Source organism: Neophocaena asiaeorientalis, unplaced genomic scaffold (assembly GCF_003031525.2).
Source record: "Neophocaena asiaeorientalis asiaeorientalis breed wild unplaced genomic scaffold, Neophocaena_asiaeorientalis_V1.1 scaffold136, whole genome shotgun sequence".
Classification (NCBI taxonomy): domain Eukaryota; kingdom Metazoa; phylum Chordata; class Mammalia; order Artiodactyla; family Phocoenidae; genus Neophocaena; species Neophocaena asiaeorientalis.
In genome coordinates, this window is record NW_020185333.1 from 3,804,915 (window position 1) to 3,827,751 (window position 22,837).

General features: G+C 37.5%; 1 protein-coding gene across 2 annotated transcripts in view; it reads right to left on the reverse strand.

Moving 5' to 3' along the window:
* The window catches only part of NECTIN3 (nectin cell adhesion molecule 3), a 127,760-nt gene extending 105,692 nt beyond the window's left edge, over nucleotides 1-22,068 (reverse strand). For both annotated transcript variants that reach the window (XM_024735369.1, XM_024735368.1), the window contains exon 1: nucleotides 21,882-22,068. In XM_024735369.1, coding sequence (XP_024591137.1) covers nucleotides 21,882-22,041 — 160 coding nt within the window. In that variant the 5' untranslated portion in view covers nucleotides 22,042-22,068. The remainder of the gene's footprint in view (nucleotides 1-21,881) is intronic.
* Nucleotides 22,069-22,837: the final 769 nt, after the last annotated feature.

Sequence of the window (22,837 nt, forward strand, 5' to 3'; positions counted from 1 at the left end):
TGAAATACTACTCAGCAATAAAAAGGAATACTCAAGTAGGAAGGAATCTTCTTCAACTTGATAAAGAACATTTATTTTAAAAACCTACAGCTAACACCATACTTAATGGTGAGAAACTAGAAGCTTTCACCATAAGATCAGGAACAAGTCAAGGATGTTCCCACTGTTGTACCTTTTCAACATCATACTGGTGCAATAAGAATAGGAAATAAATAATATACTGATTAGAAAAGAAGAAATAAAACATTGTTCACAAATCACATGATCGTCTATGTAGAAAATCAGAAAGAATCAACAAAATAACTCCTCAAACTAATAAGCAATTATAGCAAGCTTGCAGGATATAACTGCTTTCCTATAATATTAATGATAAACAAACAGAATTTGAAATTAAAAACACAATATCATTTACATTAGCACCCAAAAAATAAAATATTTTGGTATAAATCTAACAAAATATGTATATCTATATAAGGAAAACTAAAGAACTAAATAAATGTGGAATATTCCATAGAATACTGAATCAATTTTGTCAAGATGTCAGTTCTTCCCATCTTGATCTATAGATTCAACATGATCCTTGCTCCCAACAAATTGCTTTGTGGATATTGACAAACTGATACTAAACGTACACGGAAAAACAGAAGATACAGAATAGCCAACACAATACTGACAGAAAAGAGCAAGGTCAGAACACATGCCATATGACTTCAAGACTGACTATAAAGATATAGTAATCAAGACAGTGACACTGGTGAAAGAACAGATTGATAGAACAGAGACTCCAGAAATAGATTAATTTTACTATAGTCAATTGATCTCTAAAAGAAACAAAGGCAATGTAATGGAGCAAAGAGAGTCTTTTCAACAAGTAGTGCTGGAACAACTGGACATCCACATGCAAAAATATAAATCAAGACACAGAATTTATATCCTTCATAAAAATTAACTAAAAATGGATTGCAGACCTCAATGTAAAACACAAAACAGAAAACCCCTAGCCGATAACATAGGAAAAAATCTAGATGACCTTGGGTATGGTGATGACATTTTAGATACAACATCAAAGACATGTTCCATAAAAGAAATAACGATAAGCTGGCCATCATCAACATTGAAAACTTCTGCTCTGCAAAAGACATAATCAAGAAAATGAGAAGACAAGCCACAGACTAGGAGAAAATGTTTGCAAAATACATATGTAATAAAGGACTATTAACCAAAATACACAAAGAACTTTTAAAACTCAGCAAGAAAACAAACAACTCAATTCAAAAATGACCAAAGACCTTAACTAACACCTTACCAAGGAAGATATACAGATGGCAAATAAGTATATGAAAAGATGCTTAACATCATATCATAAGGAATTGCAAATTACAATAATCAGATATCATGACACACCTATTAGAATGGCCAAAATCCAAACACTGACAACAACAAATGCTAACAAAATTGTGGAGCAACAGGAACTCCCATTCATTGCTGGTTGGAATGAAAAATGGTACAGCCACTTTGGAAGACAGTTTGGTGGTTTCTTACAAAATGAAATATACTCTTAACATGTAATCCAGAAACTGTGCTCCCTGGTATTTACCCAAATGAGTAGAAAACTTATGCTCACACAGAAACTTGCACACGGGTGTTTACAGAGCTTTATTCATAATTGCCAAAACACACAAGCAACCAAGTTGTCCTTTAGTAGGAGAATGGATAACTAAGTTGTGGTACATCCAGACAATGAAGTATTATTCAGTGCTAAAATGAAATGAGCTACCAAGCCACAAAAAGACATGGAGACACCTTAAATGCATATTGTTAAATTTAAAAAGCCAATCTGCAAAGGATACATATTAAATGATTCCAACTGTATGATATTCTGGAAAAGGTAAAACTATGAAGACACTAAAAAGATCAGTGGTTGCCAGGGGTTAGAGGGAATAGAGAAATGAACAGGTGAAACACAGAATTTTTAGGGCAGTGAAACTATCCTGGCATACTATCATGGTAGATACATGTCATTATACACTTACCAAAACCCACAGAATGTACACTACTAAGCGTGAAACTTAAACTACAGCCTTTGGGTTATGTCAGTGCAGGTTCATTGACTGTAACAAGTACACCACTCTGGTACGGGATGTTGCAGGGAGGAAGGGGAGACACACATGGACCGGGGGGATACAGAAACTGTATATCCTATTCAATTTTGCTATTAAAAAATAAAGTATTTTAAAAAATTTTAAAAGGAATACTCATACAACCAAATACTACTCAGCAATAAAAGGAAATAAACTGATATATGCAACTATCTGGATGAATTTCAAAATAATTATGTTGGAAGAAGACAGAAAACGACATACATAGAGTATGTTTCAATTTATATAAAACTGTAGAAATTGCCAACTACTTTATAGTGACAGAAAGCAGATCCGTGCTTACTTGGGGGAAGAGGGTTAGGAAGGGATGAAATGGATGGTTTATAGGGGACACAAAGAAACTTTTGGGAGTGATGGGTAACATTCACTATCTTCATTGCAGTGATGACTCAACAGTGTATATACCTTTGTTAAAACTTAACCGTACACCTTAAATATGTGAAGCTTATTATATACCACTTATGCCCAGTAAGGCTGTTTTTATAAAAAAGTGAGAATAGGAGAGGGACTGGAAAACATTTATTATACATGTAACTTTTGTGAGAATTTTTACCATAAGGGCAGAGAAAGAGATCAGACAGCAGCTCAAGAAAGATGATGGGTCAGGGAGAGTACTTTTTTAATGGGAGATGTTATAGCATATTTTTAAGCTGACTGAAATGACTGAAAAAAATTTAAGAGACAAGAGAAGGGACAATTCTTGAGAAGAGGCAGTATGGGACAGGACTAGAAGAGATACTGTTGGCCCTTCATTGTGCATCAGCTATAGCAGGCAGAGACTACTAGTACGGACAGATAGGTTGGTAGATAATGGTGGTGAAAGTTCTTTTCTGACTACTTCTCTTTTCTCTTTAAAACAGAAAGGATTTCATATGAGAATAAGAGGAGGTCCTAGAAGCGTAAAAAGAAATTAGGTGTGAAACAATTGTGGGGAAAGAGTAGATAGACTGAAGTAACAGTACCCAAAGTGAGACCCTTTAGATTACCTAAGACCTCTTCTGGTTGTTCATGACATAGTCAAAACTATTTTCACAGTCATACTAAGATCTTATTTGTCTTTTTCATTCTCATTCTGTCATGAGTATATGGTAGATTTTCCAGAGGCTATAAAACATGATACTCAGCAGGCTGAATGCAGAAGCAGGTATGAAAATCCAGTTGTTGTCAATTAAGATAGACATTAAAGACATTCATAAAATAAGACACAATGCTACTCTTACCACTAAATTTTTTAAGGAAATACCTATTTTTCATAAAAATATGTAATGGGTTTATTATTTTTGAAGAAATTAAAGCATTTTTAAATTTCTCAGTTTTAATTTTTAACCAAATAAATATTGACAGATAAAACCCACATTAAGAAAAAGCTCACTGTAGTCCTCAATAATTAAAAAACAATCTTTTTTAATATTGATTTATTTTAATTTTTGGCTGCATCGGGTCTTAGCTGAGGCACGTGGGATTTTTCGTTGCAGCGCATGGGCTCTTCATTGCGGCACGTGGGCTTCTCTCCAGTAGCGGCACATGGGCTCCAGACAGCGTGGGCTCTGTAGTTTCAGCGCGTGGGCTTAGTTGCCCCTGGCATGTGGGATCTTAGTTCCCCGACCAGGGATCGAACCAGCATCCCCTGCATTGCAAGATGGATTCTTAACCACTGGACCACCAGGGAAGTCCCCTCAATAATTTTTAAGGGCACAAAAACGTTCCAAGACCAAACAGTTTGAGAACCACTAACTAGGAAAATGTATGATTTCAGAATAGTACCAAGAGCCACTTGTACTTACTAATCTTGAATTACAGTGACATCAATCAGCATTCAGCTGCCTGACTGGAGAAACTGACAAGGCAGAGAGTAAAGATTTCAGCTACATTGAGAGTTTCACCAGGCTAGCACAATTAGAAGAGAGATGAGCAAGCAGTTGATGTGCAGGCAAAGAAATGATTTCAGTGGTAGACTACAGACTTGAAACTAGTCAAGAAGGAAATTACGATTAGAGGATTACAAAAACCAATGTAGCTAAATAATTACTGGGATTTAAGTATTAAGTAAACTGAGGCAGAAAATGGGAGAAGGTGGGAAAGTCAATCTTTCTGAGACTCAGTTTTCATACCACATCATCAGCTTACAGTTGTGTATTCTTGAAAATTATCAAAGAGCTTTTACATACACCATTTCATCTGACCCCCACACCTCATCACCCCTCCCACACACAAAAAAACCACACTGTGAGGTACATAGGTACCTCATATGACAGATTAAGAATCAAAAGGGTTAAAAGAGTTACCACAGGTCATGTAAATAATAAGAGTGCCTTTGCTATAGTCCAGAGGATCAGAAAAAGCTTTGCAGGAGGTGGCACTTAAGCTGTGCCTTCGAGGCTAAGATTTTCATTGGCTAGGAAGACCATTCCAGGCTACAAAGATCCAGTATGAGGCCAAAATATAAATAAAATAAGACTGAAGGGAAGGCTAAGTCCAAAGTGGGTAAAGGGCAGTAATCAGAAACGACACAGTAGAGAACTAGAACCGAAGTCTTCTAATTATGCTATGGCACAGTGCTTAGCATTTCATAGAACAACTCTGTCCCAGCAGCTAGCCACATGTGGCTATTTAAATTTAAATTAATTAAAATTAAATAAAATTTAAAATTCATGTTTTCGGTTACACTAGCCATATTTCAAGTGCTCAGCTGCCTCATGTGGCTAGTGACTGTAATACTGAAGACTACAGCTATACAACATTTGCTTCATTGCAGAAAGTTCTAGATGGCACAGTTTTAGAGTGGAATTCAATAAAGGTTAACTTCTAACTACAGGTCTGAGTTTTCTACAAAGCTAAAAAAAATCAGCCTCAAAGAGTTAATTTTTTTAAGGTTTAGATTTCTATAAAAATGATTTATATGTAACCAACACAGGAAGTAACAGGTTCAAGAAACAGCAAACTTCTACTACAGTATTTCCTATACATTAACACTAAAGATAAATTTCATGCCACTGTACAACATCTTTACCAATCTTTAAGTAGCAATTTCAGCCTTTATAAAATGCTCTTTCTAAAATGCTGTTTCCATCATCTATTCTCAGTCACTACCTTTTAATTTCAAATAAGGAAAATACCTTGATTTAATCAACCCACATAAAGGTTCCCTTTAGTTGAATTCACTTTATGCTTTTAAGTACAGTTCCTTTATATTTTCAGAACAGAAGCACAAAATCTTAGGTCAGGAAGAGAATTTACAGGACATCTGATCTAATCTCATTTTACAGAGACTGTGAAGTGATTTGCCCTTATCATATGGCTAGTGGCAAAACACAGACAAGAAGCCTCTTGGCTTTGAAAAGTAATCTTTCCAACTCCATCATGCTGAGCACATTATGAATAAATCCTAAACATTTCACAGAAAGAAAACCTAGAATGGCTATTAATGGAGACAATCAAAAGCTCAGTGACTTTCAAAATAAAAAGTAGAGGGGGGCTGTAGTTCTTAAGTAAGCACTACTTCCACTAGAAGTAAAATGCATGCGAGATGGGTTTTCATAACAATTACTAAGAATCTGCTCTTGCAATTCCCATTTCAAACTGAAATTTTAGCAATTTTTAAACACTAATGAAATTATGAGTTTCAATCACCATTATAAAATGTATTCCCCAAAACACTATAATAATTATATTATCTTAGGCCTTACTGTTATTACAGCAGTAAAAATTTATAATCAACAGTAAACAATTTTCAACCAAGGGAACTGTTTTTTAACCATACTGATGAATTTACTTCTGATCCTTAAATTTACTTTAACCTAATTATAAATGATACATAAAAAACAGAAGGCCTGTGAACATGTAAATATTCTCAGATAAATCAGACATTGTAAAGAACTAGTGCTTTAAAGACACTGATGTATTATCAATCCTCATAAATGACAGCCTTCAACAATGATACACGTAAAAATTTATACACACATTTACACAACATAAATAATCAAAAAATCTCAAACTTACCATTTTAAAAGAGGTACCTCTAAACAAGTACATGGAGCTTATGGCTTAGTAGTGTAATACTTTTCAGACCTAAGAATAAGAATTAAAATTGCGAATGGTGGAACAGGATGGAATAAAAAAGCAAGAACTTTGGAGCCAGACTAACATAGATTTAAGAACACACAGACCTCTAAATTATTACCAGTGTGACCCTGGGTACTTGAGAGCCTGTTTTATCACCTATAAAATGGGACTATTATCACCTAATTAACAAGGTTGCAGTAAAGTTTAAAAGAAAAAATTCAAACATGGGAGCATGCACTGACTAAACCAAAAAGAGGACTGCTAGAAAAACTGTTTGAGGTCCAGTTGAAGCTAAAGCCTGATTCTATAGGGGCACCAATCTGCATTGTTATATGATTTTTTTTTCTCCCCAAGTCCCACCAGTAGCTGAGAAGTAAGCATAAGAATTTGTACAGCTGAACTGATTTAGAGTGAAGATTTTGCAAGATGTTTCACTTTAAGTGAAAAACACTGGGGCAAGGAATTAGATATTACAAGTCTAGGTTGAAAAAATAAGTGAGCTAATATGGAAAAAATACAAGTATGTATGAAACAAATATTTACTGCATTTCATTCACTGAATATTAAGTACTACGTATTATAAGGTAGAAAACAGTATAGCCTGAGACTTCCAAGATGTGAGAATCTAGAAGAGAAAATAAGACATGCAAGGCAATGGATGTATGGTAGAGCGATCATATAATTTGTCATCTAAGCCAAAACATTTTTTAGAGTGAAAGGAAGTAGAGGAGTATTATTGATAATTATGCCAGAAAAACAGTTGTAAGCCTAGACTTTCCAAGGCAAACTGGGTTATATCACCTTTATGAAAGTCACCATAGTTAAGGGTGAAAACAGAAAATTGGGAGAAGGAATGAGAGAAGCGTGTAGGGTGAGAAAAGTTGCATCTAGAAAGTGAAATTTTCCTTCAGCTAAGCCCAAACTAGTGATTCCTAATTTTGTTTGGTAATCTGTGGAAAAATAGTGGAATTTAAGCCGGATCTTAGGCAAGGTGAGTTTTTCCAAGCAGAGAATGGGCACTATGGGAAAAAGTACAAAAGTAAACAGATTCACAGAAACAGAAAATGCAAGGGAAGTTTGGAGAAGAAAAATCTAAGTATTGGTAACAAATAACAGAGATGAAGTCAGAAAGGCAAATTCTTTTTTTTTTTTGCAGTACACGGGCCTCTCACCACTGTGGCCTCTCCCGTTGCGCAGCACAGGCTCTGGATGCACAGGCCCAGCGGCCATGGCTCACGGGCCCAGCCGCTCCACAGCATGTGGGATCCTTGCGGACCCGGGCACGAACCCGTGTCCTCTGCATCGGCCGGCAGACTCTCAACAACTGCGCCACCAGGGAAGCCCAGCAAATTCTTAATTCAGTTTGTTTGCACATCCGTATTTCTCGCTAACACTTATTTAACACTTACCTGTGTTGACCAGGCTTTATGCTGAGAAAGGACGAAGAGGAGGCACATTCCTTGCCCTCCAGGAGCTTAAAGTCAAGTCAGGGAAAGTGTAAATAAGCAAGAGGGAAAAAATAGGTAATACTGAAGAGTGAAAATACAGGAAGCCAAAAACATTATCTAGAAAAATTAATGTAGCAGAAGTTCACATATTAGTGGAAAAAATAAAGATGCAGAAAGAGCAATTAGGAGGTGTTAACCTGCGAATATGACCTTAGTTGGAAAACTTATAGGCTCAAATGCATATATAAGAAAAAGAGAAATGCTAAAGATCAATAATCTAACCATTCATTTCAAGAAATAGAAGAATAGGAAATAAGCCCTCCAAAAATAGAAAATGTAGAACAGATAATAATGAAACAGAAAACAAACGTAAAGAGCATCAAGAACAAGCCATAGATAGGTTCTTTGAAAAGTCTAATAAAATTGATAAACACCTGGCAAGACTGATCCAGAAAACAAAAAAACAAAATACGAACATGAGGAATGAGAAAGGGGGGCATTACTACAGATCCTCCAGGCACTAAAAAGGTAGTAAGAAAACATTATGAACAACTTCATGTCAAAAGATTTGAAACCATGAAATTGACAAATTCCTACAAAAACATGTGCCAGAACTAACACAAGAAGAATGAAAATCTAGACAGTACCATGATTATTTAATGAACTGTAACTAAAAATCCTTCCCATAAAAAAATTATTTCAGGCTAGGATGGCTTTACCAACTATTTCTACCAAAGAAAAGAAAAAAAAAAGTACCAATCTTAAACTCTTACACAGGATAGAAAAAGATGCAGCAATTCTCATATTTTTTAATGAGTCTAGCATGACTTTGATACAAAAACTTGGCAAAAGCATTATAAGGAAAAAAAATTACAGGCCAATTTAATTGATAAACATAGATGGTGAAGAAAAAATTTTTTAAAATGTCAGTTGAATCCTATAATAAAGGATACATTCACCAAAACCAAACTGGTATTATTCCAGAAACACAAAGATGGCTTAACATTTTTTTAATGTAATTCACATTATTTAAAAAAGTATATGATCATCTCAAAATTAAGATAAAGCACTTGATAAAATTAAACTCCATGATAAAAATTCTTAAGCAAACTAGGAATAGAAATTTTCCTAATCTGATAAAAAAAGTTTTATTAAAAAAAAAACTACAGCAAACATCATACTTAATTTTGAAATGTTGAACACTTTTTTACCTCTGAGATAAGGAATGAGACAACGATGCCTGCGGTCACCACTTTAATTCAACATCAATAGTGGAGGTCCTAGCCAGTGCAATAAGCAACAGAAAAGGAAAAAAAAGTATAAGGATTGGAGAGAAATAAGGCTTTAATTATGCATAGATTGCATGACTATATAGATGGAAAATCCAAAAGACTCAACAAAGTATATATACGTACACACACAAACAGAAAAGTATAAGTGGTAAGTATGTAGTTGTAAGAACTATTACAAAGTAAGCATATCCACAAAACCATCATCCTGGTCAAGAAATAAATCTTTACCAGCACTTCAGAAGCCCCTTTCCCATTACATTCTAATCACAAATCCTTCTCTCTTCCTTAGTAATAACAATTGACTTCTAACTTCATTTTATTCATTCTTAATTGATGACTTATTCCATTTCTGCCCACAGGTTCTACTACTAAGTCCCAACATCATCCTGCACTCTCAAAGTTTATCACGTAAATCAATAAAGATGAAATCCTCTCCAGAACTTCCCTCTTATACCTGGAAACCTCTCTGTATTTTCACCTATCATTTTCTTTTTCTCTGCCTAGTAGAAAGAAGAGCCCCTCACCATTTCTAAGATTAGCCTCTCCCATCTGTGTTTTTAATGTTTCCACTTACTTTCTGTTCCTGGACCTTGCCATATCAATGTTCTTTTCCCATCCCCCTCCCAAAGACAGAGAAGTCTCATCATAAAAATTAAAAAGTTTTTCTTCAACTTTCTGTAGTGGACAGCCATGGAAAATATACACTCTTGGGCTATGGCAATAACCGTATCTAGTTTCTAAGAGTAGCAATGTCAGTATAATAGGCAAAGCTACAATGTCCAGTGTTTCAACGGGCAGAAAGCAATGACCTTGACAGACTGCCCCTAGACATTATCCTGGCTATGGTTCTGGATATGTTTCTAGATGCCTAGCCTCCTTTGGTTCATTTCCATACGTGAACCACTCAATATCCTTCAATAAATTTTATTTTAATCAAAGTTAAGTTTGAAGTGTTCGTAATTAAGAACCTTCACTGATGTCTCAGCTCAGGCTGCTATAACAAAATACCACAGACTGGGTGGTTTAAACAACAAACATTTATTTCTCACAATTCTGGAGGATAGGAAGTCCGAGATCAGGGTGTTAGCATGGTTTGGGTTCTGGTGAGAACTCTCTTCCTGGCTTGCAGATGGCTACCTTCTTGCTGTATCCTCAAAATGGTGGAAGAAGGAAGCTCTGGTGTCTTTCTCTTCTTATAAGGGCACCAATCCCATCATGGGGGCTCTAACCTCATGACCTCATCTAAACCTAATCACCTGCCAAAGAACCCTTTCTAACACCACCAGATTGGGAGTTAGGGCTCTAACATAGGAATATTGGGACAACACATTCAGCCCACAATAACTGATACATTATTCTTTCCCCTCAAATTATTTACTCATGTTCCTCTTTCCCAAGAGCAGGCCCTACCCTACTACTTCTTCACTATCCCTTCATTAGTTAATTTTTTGGAATTTGACCCTTTTCCTAACCACTTGTACTAAATTACTAAGTCATCAATGCACTCTCTTAACTACTAAATGTATTGGTCTATTTATCAAGTAAGAATTTGTTCCCAGATTATTTCTCCCCTCCCTCCCTCCCTCTTATTTAATCAAAGTACCTCAACCTTTTTTTTGTTTGGCTGCGCCAGGTCTTAGCTGCAGCATGCGGGATCTTTTTTAGTTGCGGCACGCGGGCTCTTAGTTGTGGCATGTGGGATCTAGTTCCCTGACCCGGGATTGAACCCGGGCCCCCTGCATTGGGAGCACAGAGTCTCAACCACTGGACCACCAGGGAAATCCCCAAAGTACCTCAACATTTAAAATTTTTTCCAGTCCCCTCCCTACTTCCCCTTCCTTCCTTTCTCTCTTCTCTTCTCCCCCTCTGCCTCCTCTCTCCTTTAAACAGCTTATCTAATCCAAATACCTCGATCCTGATAATTCCCAATTCCACATCCTCCCCCACTACCCTCTCAGAACAAATTTCCAACTACAGCTCTAAAATATGCCCCAGAGGCACAATTAAAATGCCTCCAAAAAGTTACCAAGTTGATTCATCAATCCTTCTCCTATACTTTTCTAGTCATTCAAAAGAGAAACATAAGTTCATATCCAACTCTTCTCTCCTCACCTATGATATCCAAACACCATGTTTGGATGGACAACACTATGGACACTATGGACAACAGCAATGGTTTTCCCTTTCACTTGTCTCTCATATCTCCCATATATCTTTTACCTTGCTATCAGAGCTATAAAATATTCTCAAATCACTGACAGACAATAGTTACCTGCCTTCAAAAGCTCCTCACTGCCTCCCACACGAAGTCTAATCTCCTCAGCATCAGCAAAGTATTTAAAATCTATGACTTCCCTCCATAAAGCTCATACTTGAACCACATGGAAACATTAATTCCTTCCGCAGAGTCCTCAGTCCAGTGATCTTTTCAGCCTGGAATGCTCTCTTTTCCACTGACTTCCCTCAGAAATGGAAAACTCTTCCTTCAAGGTTCAGCTAGAAAATTAGGTCTTCTATTAAGTCTTCCTCCATTCCCAGTTAAACTGCTCCTTCTTCTGCAATCTCACAACACTTTATATTTCTAACATGAGACAATTCATTTTCCCTTGCATTATGGATAGCTGTATTTGTAAAGCACTTTACTGTAGTTTAATAAGGATTTCATTTAATTTTCACAGCAACTCGATAAAGGAGCTATTATTTAGCTAAGTGTATAAGGACTGAAACAGGCAGAAAGCTTAAGTAACTGGGTATAAAACAGACACACACACACCATTTTCTAATTCCAAATCTGCTAACAATTAAATGTTACATTTCTTAAGGGCAAAGACCCCAAGGGTCCTAGCATAGCCCTTTCTGTGTAACAGGTGCTTTATGTTTTAATAAATATTCTCTCCCCTGTTTGAAATAACCCTGTTTTACCTGTCCGAACTCGAATCATTCTTTGAAGATATAGCTCAAAAGTTTCAATTCCTCTAATTAGCATTCCTGACTCTTCCAAGCCTTACTGATCTTCTTAGGCTGTATCATACTACTTGGTATGTTATTACAGATATCTAACCCGCAGTTAGTCATACAAATGGATTTATAAGCTTGGGAGCAGCCATCACATCTTATTCCACTGTGATATCCTCTACACTACCTATCACTTGGTTGGTGCTCTATCATCTGTTCCCTGATTGATGTGCAATAGTCCCCAATCCATCCCCTGCTTCAATCTGTAAACCTTTTATTTTTTGCATTACAGGTATAGATCAACTGTTGTGACTAATTAAAACGCTGTCATATTTTGACAGTAAATATTATTCAATGCACTCTTGAAATTTAAAGGACACAAGTCAAGGAAGTATTTTAATCATTTCATGGGAGAAAAGTCAAGAGTGACTATTTTAGATGACTGTAGAGGGCAGCAAAGCAACAGTAGTATCCTCAAAGAAAAATAATGTATTTTTCTTAGGGAACTTCAGATTTGTTTTTATATTTTAACAGATGCTGTTAGTGTTAAAGCTTTTACAAGAGACTTTTTAACATGTTGTATAAAAGTTTCACCAGCTACTTATATATTTAAACATTTTCACTATCAGTTATAAACATAACAAAAATATATGAAAGCCCAGATCCTTTTATACACATATGGAAAATAAGTTTGATAAACAATGCATGGTTTCAAAATAGCCACCATAATTGCTAACTCTTTTAAAAATCTTTAAATAAAAGTCGACAATGTTTTTCACTGAAAAATGTAAAAATCTATCTTAAATACAGAAAAGAGTGTCAACAGTCTAAACAGTCTTATTTCTTGCTAGGAAAGATGTTTTCATTAGTATTACTAATTCTAGCCCTGATATACCTTCTTTTTGTCATTCAACTGAAAAGGCTATACCAGCTTTAAAAGAAAAATAACGAATCTTTGACACTGTACTAGTGTACAACAAACAGAAGGTAACAATTTAAGAAGAGTTTCTTACTGTTATTTCAAAGTTAAAATTCACTCTGGTTTTAACGTGGACTAGGCAAATGAAACTATGTCATCAAAATAATCATATATTTATAACCTCAGAATTGCTTATAGGAATAGGGAAGCTACTATAAAAGTTGATGTTCAATACATCTGCACTATTTGCATATGTTCCTCAAAGTTTTTGTTGGTGGTAATGTTTTACCTCCTTTAAGTTTGACAAGCAGAAATCAGAGATTTGGATTTACAGTAGCTGCTACAGCAATTAATATATGCAGACTCATGGTTTAGTGAAAAATGCTATAACGTTTTAGCCCTGCCCTCAATGAGGATAGAACTGTTAGCTATGTACCTTCTCCCATCTGAATCTCTTCAGTAAAAAATAAAGAGAGCCTTTTTAAAAATTGTGCATTTAAAATAAAGGAACCAGGGTATCACTAAGCAGATTTAAATAAAAGATAGACTATTGTCTGACTTAGTTAACATTAAATTGAACTTATAACCATGAATGATTATCTCTAATCTAAATCAAATTAGAAGGGAGTTTGGAGTTCATAATGACAAGGACACTTGTGAAATGAAATCTTAATCTACCCCACAGTAGCTATGACTAAATTAGATATATTAATAAGTTTTGAAACCCATGGCCTCAGATACTTCAGTAATAACAATCATGTCTATGATGGATAACTCATAGAAAGAGTCACTATATGAAATTCATCATACCACAGTTTCCCAGTACTAACATTTATTTCATTAATACTTTTGTACTTCCTCTGAAATGAAGCAATTAGAAGAGTTCAGCACGCTCTTGATTATATATAATGTTCTCAAACGCTAAGTTGGAGTCCTAGCTGTGTACACCTATTTTTATATCTGCCTCTTGATTTTTTCATGTCCTTCCCAATAACAGCACTGGAACACTTCCATTACAAAAGAGAATAGCTATCTTAAATAAACCCACTCTATTCCTAAAACTCAGACCCAGAGTGTGATGTGTTATAAAGTGAGGTATATCCCACAGAAGCTGCTTAAACTACATATATCCTGGGGTAAATAATACACTGTTAATTTTGCCATACCAAAGAGGAAGAATTGTATTCCTCCTAGGTCAATTTCGCAAATACCTCAGATTCAAAATGGGTAACACAACGGGGAATAAAGAGACAGAGATAAAGAAAGCAAAAAGAATTTCTGGAAAAAAGAAAAGCCAACAAAGAATTTTCTCACCAAGTAACGTCTTTAAAGCCTATCAACCTTTTCTAGTTTATTAAATGAATTATATGTATATTTTATATATATATATATATATATATATATATTCATTCATCCCCTATCTTGGAAGGTACAGATAGAAACAACGTCAACATAATATCAAATATACAAAGCTCCCTAAAAATGTATTTCCTATAGCGTGTCCTGTACAACAAAGTTTCTGCAGCATAACAGGTTGTTTAATTACACTGCAAAAAAGAATATTTTACTAAAGAATTTCTTAAATCATTAATAAACTAATGCACATAGTGACTTTCCATGATGGTTAGTTTTTCCCATTCCCAAGTGTATTCAACCACAGTTCTTTCTTCCAAAAACATATCTTCTGAGACTAGTGTTCTATTAAACACTTCGGCAAACATTGCTCTAAACTTAAAAGCATGAAAAAATGAACAGAATTTGCTCGAGGGACTAAGGATTTGAAAGATAGCTAGCATCAGATAGGAAATGAAGTCAAATCCAGAAAAGTTTTTGTAGTTACTTATTACAGCTATTATTCTGCATTATTATTTTATTTCAACATGGAAGATGAAATCATAAACCGAGTATTCTCTTGATACCATTTTGTTGTATAGCAAATTTGGTCAATTCCTTAAAGGTATTAACAGGGAAAAAAAAGCAAATGTTTGGGAGCAAAACTTACCACCCCACAACGTCTCTTTGGCACACGATTATTTTGAGCTGAAAACAATCAAGGCCCAAAAGACTCAGGAAGAAACTTTGACCTTCCCCCTAACTGCTTAAAAAAATTTAGATAGTGGGCCTATTCCTGGAATTGAGCTATCACCAGAGATATCTGCAAAAAGTATAGGCTAAGTGTGGTGGGGAAACTCAGCAGGGCCTAGATATCACAGTCCACTCTGTGTCCCATAGTCTCTGCAAGGCCCAGCAAAAATTTGTTTACCAAACATTTGCTTTTCCATCTTCATGTGAATTGCCTTTCTCCCCTTTGAAGTCCCAAATCGCCACCCCCAGTACCCTCTTTTGTCTTCAGCAGAAGTTGGTATTTAAGGTGAGGGTTTCTGGCAGTTTCCCTGGGTCTCTTCCATGTATACATGCCCTTAAACTTTTGTTTGATTTTCTCCTGTTAATCTGTCTCATGTCAATGTAACTCTTAGACCAGCCAGAAGAACCTAGAAGGGTAGAGAAAAATTTCCTCCTCCCTGACATGTTAAAACTATATAGTTTACAAAAAAACTTGTGTTTATTCTGTGATGCATGCTGATGACATACAGTGAAGCCTGAGGCAAGGTTTTTACTGCAAAGAGCACACACCACAAAACAACTTACAATTAAATTACTAGATAATGAATAAAAAGAGTAACTACTTTATAAAGAAGAAAAGCTCACTGTATGAAAGAAGTGGTAAGGCAAGGCTTTACAGAGAAAATTAATTTTAAACTGGGCGCTTCAGAATTTGAGTAGGTAGGAAGAGTAATAACATTTTAGGCCTTATGAGTAAGAGCTAGAGAAGGGCATAACCTACTTTGGAGACCACAAATAGTTTAGACCTGCACTGTCCAATATGGTAGCCACCAGCCATACCTGACTACTGAGCACATGAAATATAGCTTATCCAAACAACAATCTGTAAGTGTAAAACACATCAGATTTCAAAGACTTCCTACAAAAATAAAAAAGGTAAAATACCTCAATTCTTTAATATCAACTGCATGCTAAAATGATAACATTTTGGTTATATTGTGCTAAATAAAGTATATTAAGATTAATTTCACCTGTCTCTTTTATTACTTTTTTAATGTGGCACCATAACTTAAAATTATGTATATAGTTCACATTACTTCTATTGGACAGTGCTGGTTTAGACTAAATTTTATTTTTCTATTAAGCACTTGAAATAAAGAAATTTGCCCACTACATGCCTAGCACATGAGGGTACAACAGTGAACAAAATAATGACCATATGTGGTCAAATCATATATAAAAATGCTGTAAAAATAGCACCCATCCAGGGAAGAAACAATCATCTGAAGATGTCACTCAAAATACAAATGCCCCAATCATCAGGCTCCACTCCCCAAACCTCTTGCAAAAAATGTTGATCCAATAAGTCCATAGCGGGGCCTGGAATGTTCTTTTGAAAAAGATTTCCTAGAAACTAGGATCTGAACCTATCCACGTACCCTACATTTGCTGACCTTGGCTAGCTGAGAATAGTGATTTATAGACAACCCTCTTTTAAAAATTTTACTTCTTCTGAAGAAATCTGAGAGCTTAAAGTAAAGAGCCTCTACTGGTACAATAGCCAACCTATCTAAAAGAGCAAGTTTGATTTTTTTTTACTTTTTTTGGCAGCACCCTGTGGCACGCAGGATCTTAGCTCCCCCACCAGGGATTGCAACTATGACCCCGGCACTGGGAGCTCAGAGTCTTAACCACCAGGGGACAGCCAGGGAAGTCCCTTTCTTTTTTTTTTTTAACTATTAAAGTTAAAACAAAACAAGTAAAGTTAAAAAAAAAGAAAAAACGATTACAACCTCTCCTATCTATAGAGTCACATGTATAATTTACTATCTTACACCTACAAAATAATCGTCAGAAACGCTGAAAAGCATGCTATCAACTCTTAGTCATTTAAACCAGTTATGAGCTGGTATGTTTTTACACATGCCTCAAATTCCAGTTTATGAATATCTACTTATAACGCTACAAGGTACTTCCTTCCTACTGATATTAATTAGCAGAATGAATGTTGGGCAATTAATAGGGTTACAAGAAAAGTAACCTCCTTGGATGTTATATTAAAGAGAACATGTAAAAGTCATAATATAAGTATGCAATACAATATCCTTTCCAAAACAACTATAGTACCTGCAATATGGCTGTATCTAGACTTATAGGGGGCAGCCCTCACTAAAATTTTAAATACACAACTTTATTTATATAAATAATTAAACTATGTCAGAGCCTTACAGAAAAATCATAAGTTTAGGAAAGCATATGGGTGCAAGACAATTTTAGATAAAAATATAAAAGGTAATCAAAAGTATGACATTAATGGTGCTTAGATTTTTAGATCTGAGTTCCTGGTACACAAAATAATTCCATTACTTACTTAAAGGTTATTTGATTTTATCCGACATTTACACATTAATAGCCATTATTAATCAAATGCCACATCTTTCACAAACCATACAGCCAGTACTGTCAATTTTATGAGGACTTTAATAGATTACAGAATATGCTATAGTAATATATTATTAACTCACTAATTTTTTAAGGGGTAAATTACAGAATGCCAAAATACTATTTTTTAACAAGGGTATCACAGCCAGCTTCTCTTCAACAATTTTCAAATAATAGGCAAGAAGCCGTAAGTTCTATTCCTTAACTATACAGATGCAAAATGTGCATCAGTTGCTGAAATCACTAAATATATATATATATATATATATATAAGCATAAGTGACTAAACAAAGTAAAACGGTAAATACACATACACCCACAAATATATAATTGCCCAGCTTTTTCCAATTCCTATTTCTGATTCTGTAGTTAAATGCAAAAAGGAAAATTTGATCTTTTTTGCGTCCTTTTAAATTTGGTTCACTTTCCAATTATATCTGTTTTGGATGCAGAAAGATTCATATGGGCAATATGTATTACAGGCTCCAACCTGAAACTACCAGTAACTTCATAGGGTAGAAGTGAAATCATGACTCCCTCTTCAACTCCACATTTTTCAATATAACCACTAACATTCTGGGTGATCGTATAGAACTGCCCAGTCCTAAAATGCATTCTACATCATTAAGGGACGATTCAACTAGGTTCCATACAACTACACCATTGAGTTAATTTCACTATATCCTAACATTCTGAAAGTTGGTCATCTGATTATTTACCCGAGGTAAATTTAACAAATATTTAAAGGGCACTGACTAGGCTATACACTGAAAGACATAAAGTACAAATACGGCAAGTCAATCAACTTGAAAACTCAATTATTCAAGTCATCAGCGTAGAATTTAAGAATGACAAATATTAGGTTGGTTGGTTTACAATGTGCAATAAAATAAATGCTAAAATTTGAATGTACATTCCATGCATTCTAAGCGTTTTATTTTATTCTTTCATTTAATCCTCTACAGGCAAGAGGACAAGAACTCTATAGGCAAACTGATATTAACCTTTTTTTGAGAAGACGAGAAACCTTAAGTTTACTGAGGTTAAATAACTTGCCAACAATTCACACAGCTAGTAAGTGGCAGTCATTTTTCAGAATAAAACTGTTTATTTAGCATCTAAATCATAAACTGCAGAGAGAGAGCAAACCTATTCCACCTACCACAATGTCTAATCTCAATAAGAAAATCTAACTCAACTGAATTTTTTTAAGTAATTTTTTTTCTCAGTTTACACTAATATCTCTACCTAATGGGTTAGGTATCCTTCTTCTGGGTAACCCACAGTACACCTCATGCAGATCTCTATCATAAATACTGAGCTGTCCTATCCATCTGTTTACGTTATGTCTATCATACTGCTGTAAGCTCCCTGAAGCCAGGACTCTGCCTTATTCATGTTTTATGTCCTCAAGTTCCTATCAAGCGCCATGAACACAGGGAGTTCTGAAAGTGCTGTTCAATGTTCAATCATCATATTAGATCTTTTTTCCATCACCTTCTAAATATCCATTTAAGATATAACCCTGTTGAAAATGGAAAAAGTTGGAACTTAAGTCAAATAGTCTACCTTCTCTTTCATCAATACCGTATCCTAATATTCTCTACTCCTCAAGAAAAAATGTTGGAAGGGAAAGTAAGATAAATCTGATCACCTATGAACTGATTATTGCCATTATAAAGAAATATGGACTTCCATAATTAAATAAGTGAGGTTTATATCAAGTCAGATAGTGTTGAAAAATCTAGTTCTCTTGACCTTTACACCTAGGACTTTCTTAGGCTTTAAAAAAAAAATCACAAAAAAAAAAACAAAAAACCAACCAACCCTGACAGTTGGTTAACCTGTAAAATTCTCATTTTAAAATTTCAGTTCTTCAAATAAGACAGATAATGTACACCCTCAAAACAGCAAATCTGATTAATTTTTTTATAGCTTACAGAATATCATGTCTACCAGTTTGACTGTGAGGGTTTTTACAGCAGTAAAATTAACATGACATAAAAATTATCTTGTGCTAATAGACGATATTGCAGAAGTGTAGCATAGTTAAGGCCATAATAAATGTAAGCATAATATCAAAAATATCAGCAGCAAAAAAAATAATAATAAATCTGTATGTGGTAAAAAAAAAAGTAAAGCATTCTGATTAACAAATCATATAGTCATCTCTTTAAAGCCTAAAAATCTTCTCAACTCTAAGACTAACAACTCCCACAACATTGTAAATCAACCATACCTCAATAAAATTTTAATAAATAAATAAACAACTCAAACATCAGTATGTGCCAAACCTTGTTAAGTAGTACTATGAATATCAGACCAACGAACAGGTTACAAGAAAATTCCGTTTCCATACTTACTAAGTATCCATAAATCAGGACAACTGTGCCATATTCAAAGACTGAATTCTAAAATACAGGTTGATACTAAAAACTTGTCATAAGGGTTCACAAATGAGGGTGTTATAACACTATAAGCCAAAAAAAAGGAAGCTCTTTAAATGAGCAGTGCACAGTGACACAAAACTAGTGTCTGTCTCTACAACTACAAGCTGAGTTGACTCTAAAAACTTTAATTTACACCTCTCTAAATCACAGTCCATTTGCCTATACTACTTGAATTTTTAGGACTCTAAAATATCAAATCCCTCCAACAGCATATTATTGAAGAGATATTTTTTAAGTCTTTTCTTCTTCCATGTGAAAACCAATGTGTTCCTTGAAAAAGTAATCAACATTTCACTTGCACATTCACTATGAAATTATTACCCGGGTTCAATTTCCTTGTATTAACTGTACATATTACCTTGCTTCAGTCTTCTACGGGGCTTTGCCTAGCTAGATAAAACTTTACTGGCGATACAAATATTTTCTACGTCCTTAACACAATCTAAGTCAGAACAGTAAACTGTTAACATCCATTCCCACCTTCCTCCCACCTAACTGTAATCCACAACCCTCCTGAATGGAAAAGAACGGTACACAAATTCAATCTAGAATCTCGCATCAACCTAAAGTGGTAACAGCATTAAGACTTGTGTAGTGGAACCAAACATCTGGGGAGTGGGACTACAGAAACAATGCAGATTAGTTAACATGCCATCTATCATGCTACACTCTGTAAATCAGAACGTGTCATTACAGTGCTTGAAACGTGACGGTGATTTGGTAGTGGAAATTCTCAGCCTATAAGAGGCACTCAATCTTTTGAAAATTTTGCCTCCCTCATAACCAGCTAGCCTGACACACCTACACGGTACAGGGGTACAGGATTCTCTTTCTTCTAAATCACACCATCCAATAAATCCGCACACATCTCTCCTTGTAGTAAATACTGGTAACACTCCTGGTTTCATTTAAGATTTCATTAAACACTGATATCCAATGCAGACTTATGTACCAGTAAAAATGTCTCAGGTAAAACACGCTTTGAGCAAGCATAAGTTTTGTTTCTGCACTTTCCTCACCAAGTAAGAGTCATCGAATGAATAACGTCCTGCAGTATTCCGGTATTACCAAAAGACAGAGCCAGTCCCCAAAGACCGGTGGCCTTACTTTCCCACATCGCCGCCTTCCATTAAGGATCACTTAAGTCCACCCCTCTTGCATGAAACGGAGATCTTTCTTTTTATGTTTTTTAAAGCTATTCTTAACAAGTAGGCTTCTAGTCTCTGATACCTAGGAAGTGAACTTACAAAGAGACTACCTCCCAAATATGACAAAACTATAAGACAACGTGGGAAGAATGGGAAGAGGCGTGGGGCTTGTTTTGATCGGAACAGCTGGGGCACGGTCAATGCAATCAGGTATCTTACACATACATCGAAGTCCTGAGGACAAATAGCGTTTGCTAAAATAAACACAGTGAGACAGACGTCCCACAAACTGGAAGGCAGCGACGGGCTAAATGCAAAGCGACCCAGAGGCTGCCAGGGCAGAAAGTGGCCGGAGGACCGAAGAAAACTGTAGGGGATGCTGCAGGGTGGGCTAACATGGTGCTTCTCCAGGGTGGAAGGCTATGAGGTGTGGGAACCCGAAGGCTTCATTCCGTCGAGCTCTGGTCCCTAAAGGTATCCTGGCTCACAGCTCAAGTTTCACCCGGGAAAAAAGGAGGCGGCAAACGTGCATCCCGTCACCTTAGCCCCAGCACATAAGTCCGCGCTCTCGGCTTCCTCCGCGAATAGGCGAGGAAGTAACGGTCCCCGGAGCAAACACGGAGGAGCCAAGCGCACGAAGCACTCGGCGTCCGGGCGGAAAGCGCCGTCGCCGAACCCCAGCCCGCAGCGTGGGGAGCGGCGCGGCCGCGAGCGAGGAGAGCGGACGGCCGGCGCCGCACTCGCCGGCCCCGGCCCTTCCCCGGCCTCGCCCCAGGCGCGGCGAAAAGTTTCCAGGCAAAGTCCGCGGCACCCGCTCGCGCAGCCAACCGCCGAACACAACCGCTTCCCGCCCGGGAGAGCGGCCCACAAGGGCCCGGCCGCGGCCCCGGGACCCTCGGTCGCGCCTCCCTCAGCCCACACCGGCCGCCGAGGTTCACCTACCACAGAGCCGGGAGAAGAGCAGCAGTGGGAAGAGCAGCAGCAGCAGCGGCGGTGGCGTCGGGGGCGGCAGCAGGAGCCCGGCCCCGGGGGGAGAAGCGGAGGAAAGTTGTGCTTTGCCGCCTCCGGGACACAGCGGAGCCGGCCCCAGGGTCCGCGCCATTCCCCACCCTCCCCCCGGCCAGCTCGCTCTCCGGCCCCCCGGCTCCCCGGGCCCCGGCGCCTCAGGCTGTGGGCGGCGGCGGCGGCGGAAGGTCCGGTGCGCGCGTCCCTAACTCCCAGTTCTTGAGCCGTCGCCGCCGGCTGACACTCAGCCGAGCACTCGCGGCTGCTTCAACTCCGCCGTCGCCGACGCCACTGCAGAGGCTGAGAAGCCGACCCTCAGAGCGCAGGGACTCGCCCGCGCAACTCGCGCTCCCGTCTGATCCGGGAGTGAAAGCCCGACTCCTCCCACCCCGCCCTCCTACACACGCCCCTCCCCTTTCAAAAAAACCCAAAATCTCTTTTCTCCTCTTTGATAACGGGGTTTCTCCGAAAGCAGGGCTTTAAAGAGGACAGGAAAATCTGGAATAGGTTAGTAGGCCCCGCCCCTCGCGTTCCTTCTTCGTCCCCCTTCCCAGCGTTTCCAATGGTCTCGCCCACTCCGCCCCTTGCTGGTCCACCGCGGCCCCTGCTCAGACCGAGGCGGCGGGCGGTGGGACAGTCCAGCTCGCAGTTAGGCTCCCCTGAGCGGCGCTCTCCCTCTGGCGGGGACCGGACAGGAGGCGGGGGAGGGGAAGGCACGATGGGGCTGTCTTTCCGTTGCCCATGCGAAAGGTTCCTGTCTGGGAAGCTGGACATAGTGTGCCGGACTAGTCATCTCCCTCCTCGCCGAGGGCTGAAAGGAGAGACTTTCTCCTCCTTCCTGCTTCCCGGGACAGCTGAGCTCTCCGAATCCCTCTTTTCTTCCCAGCCCCACT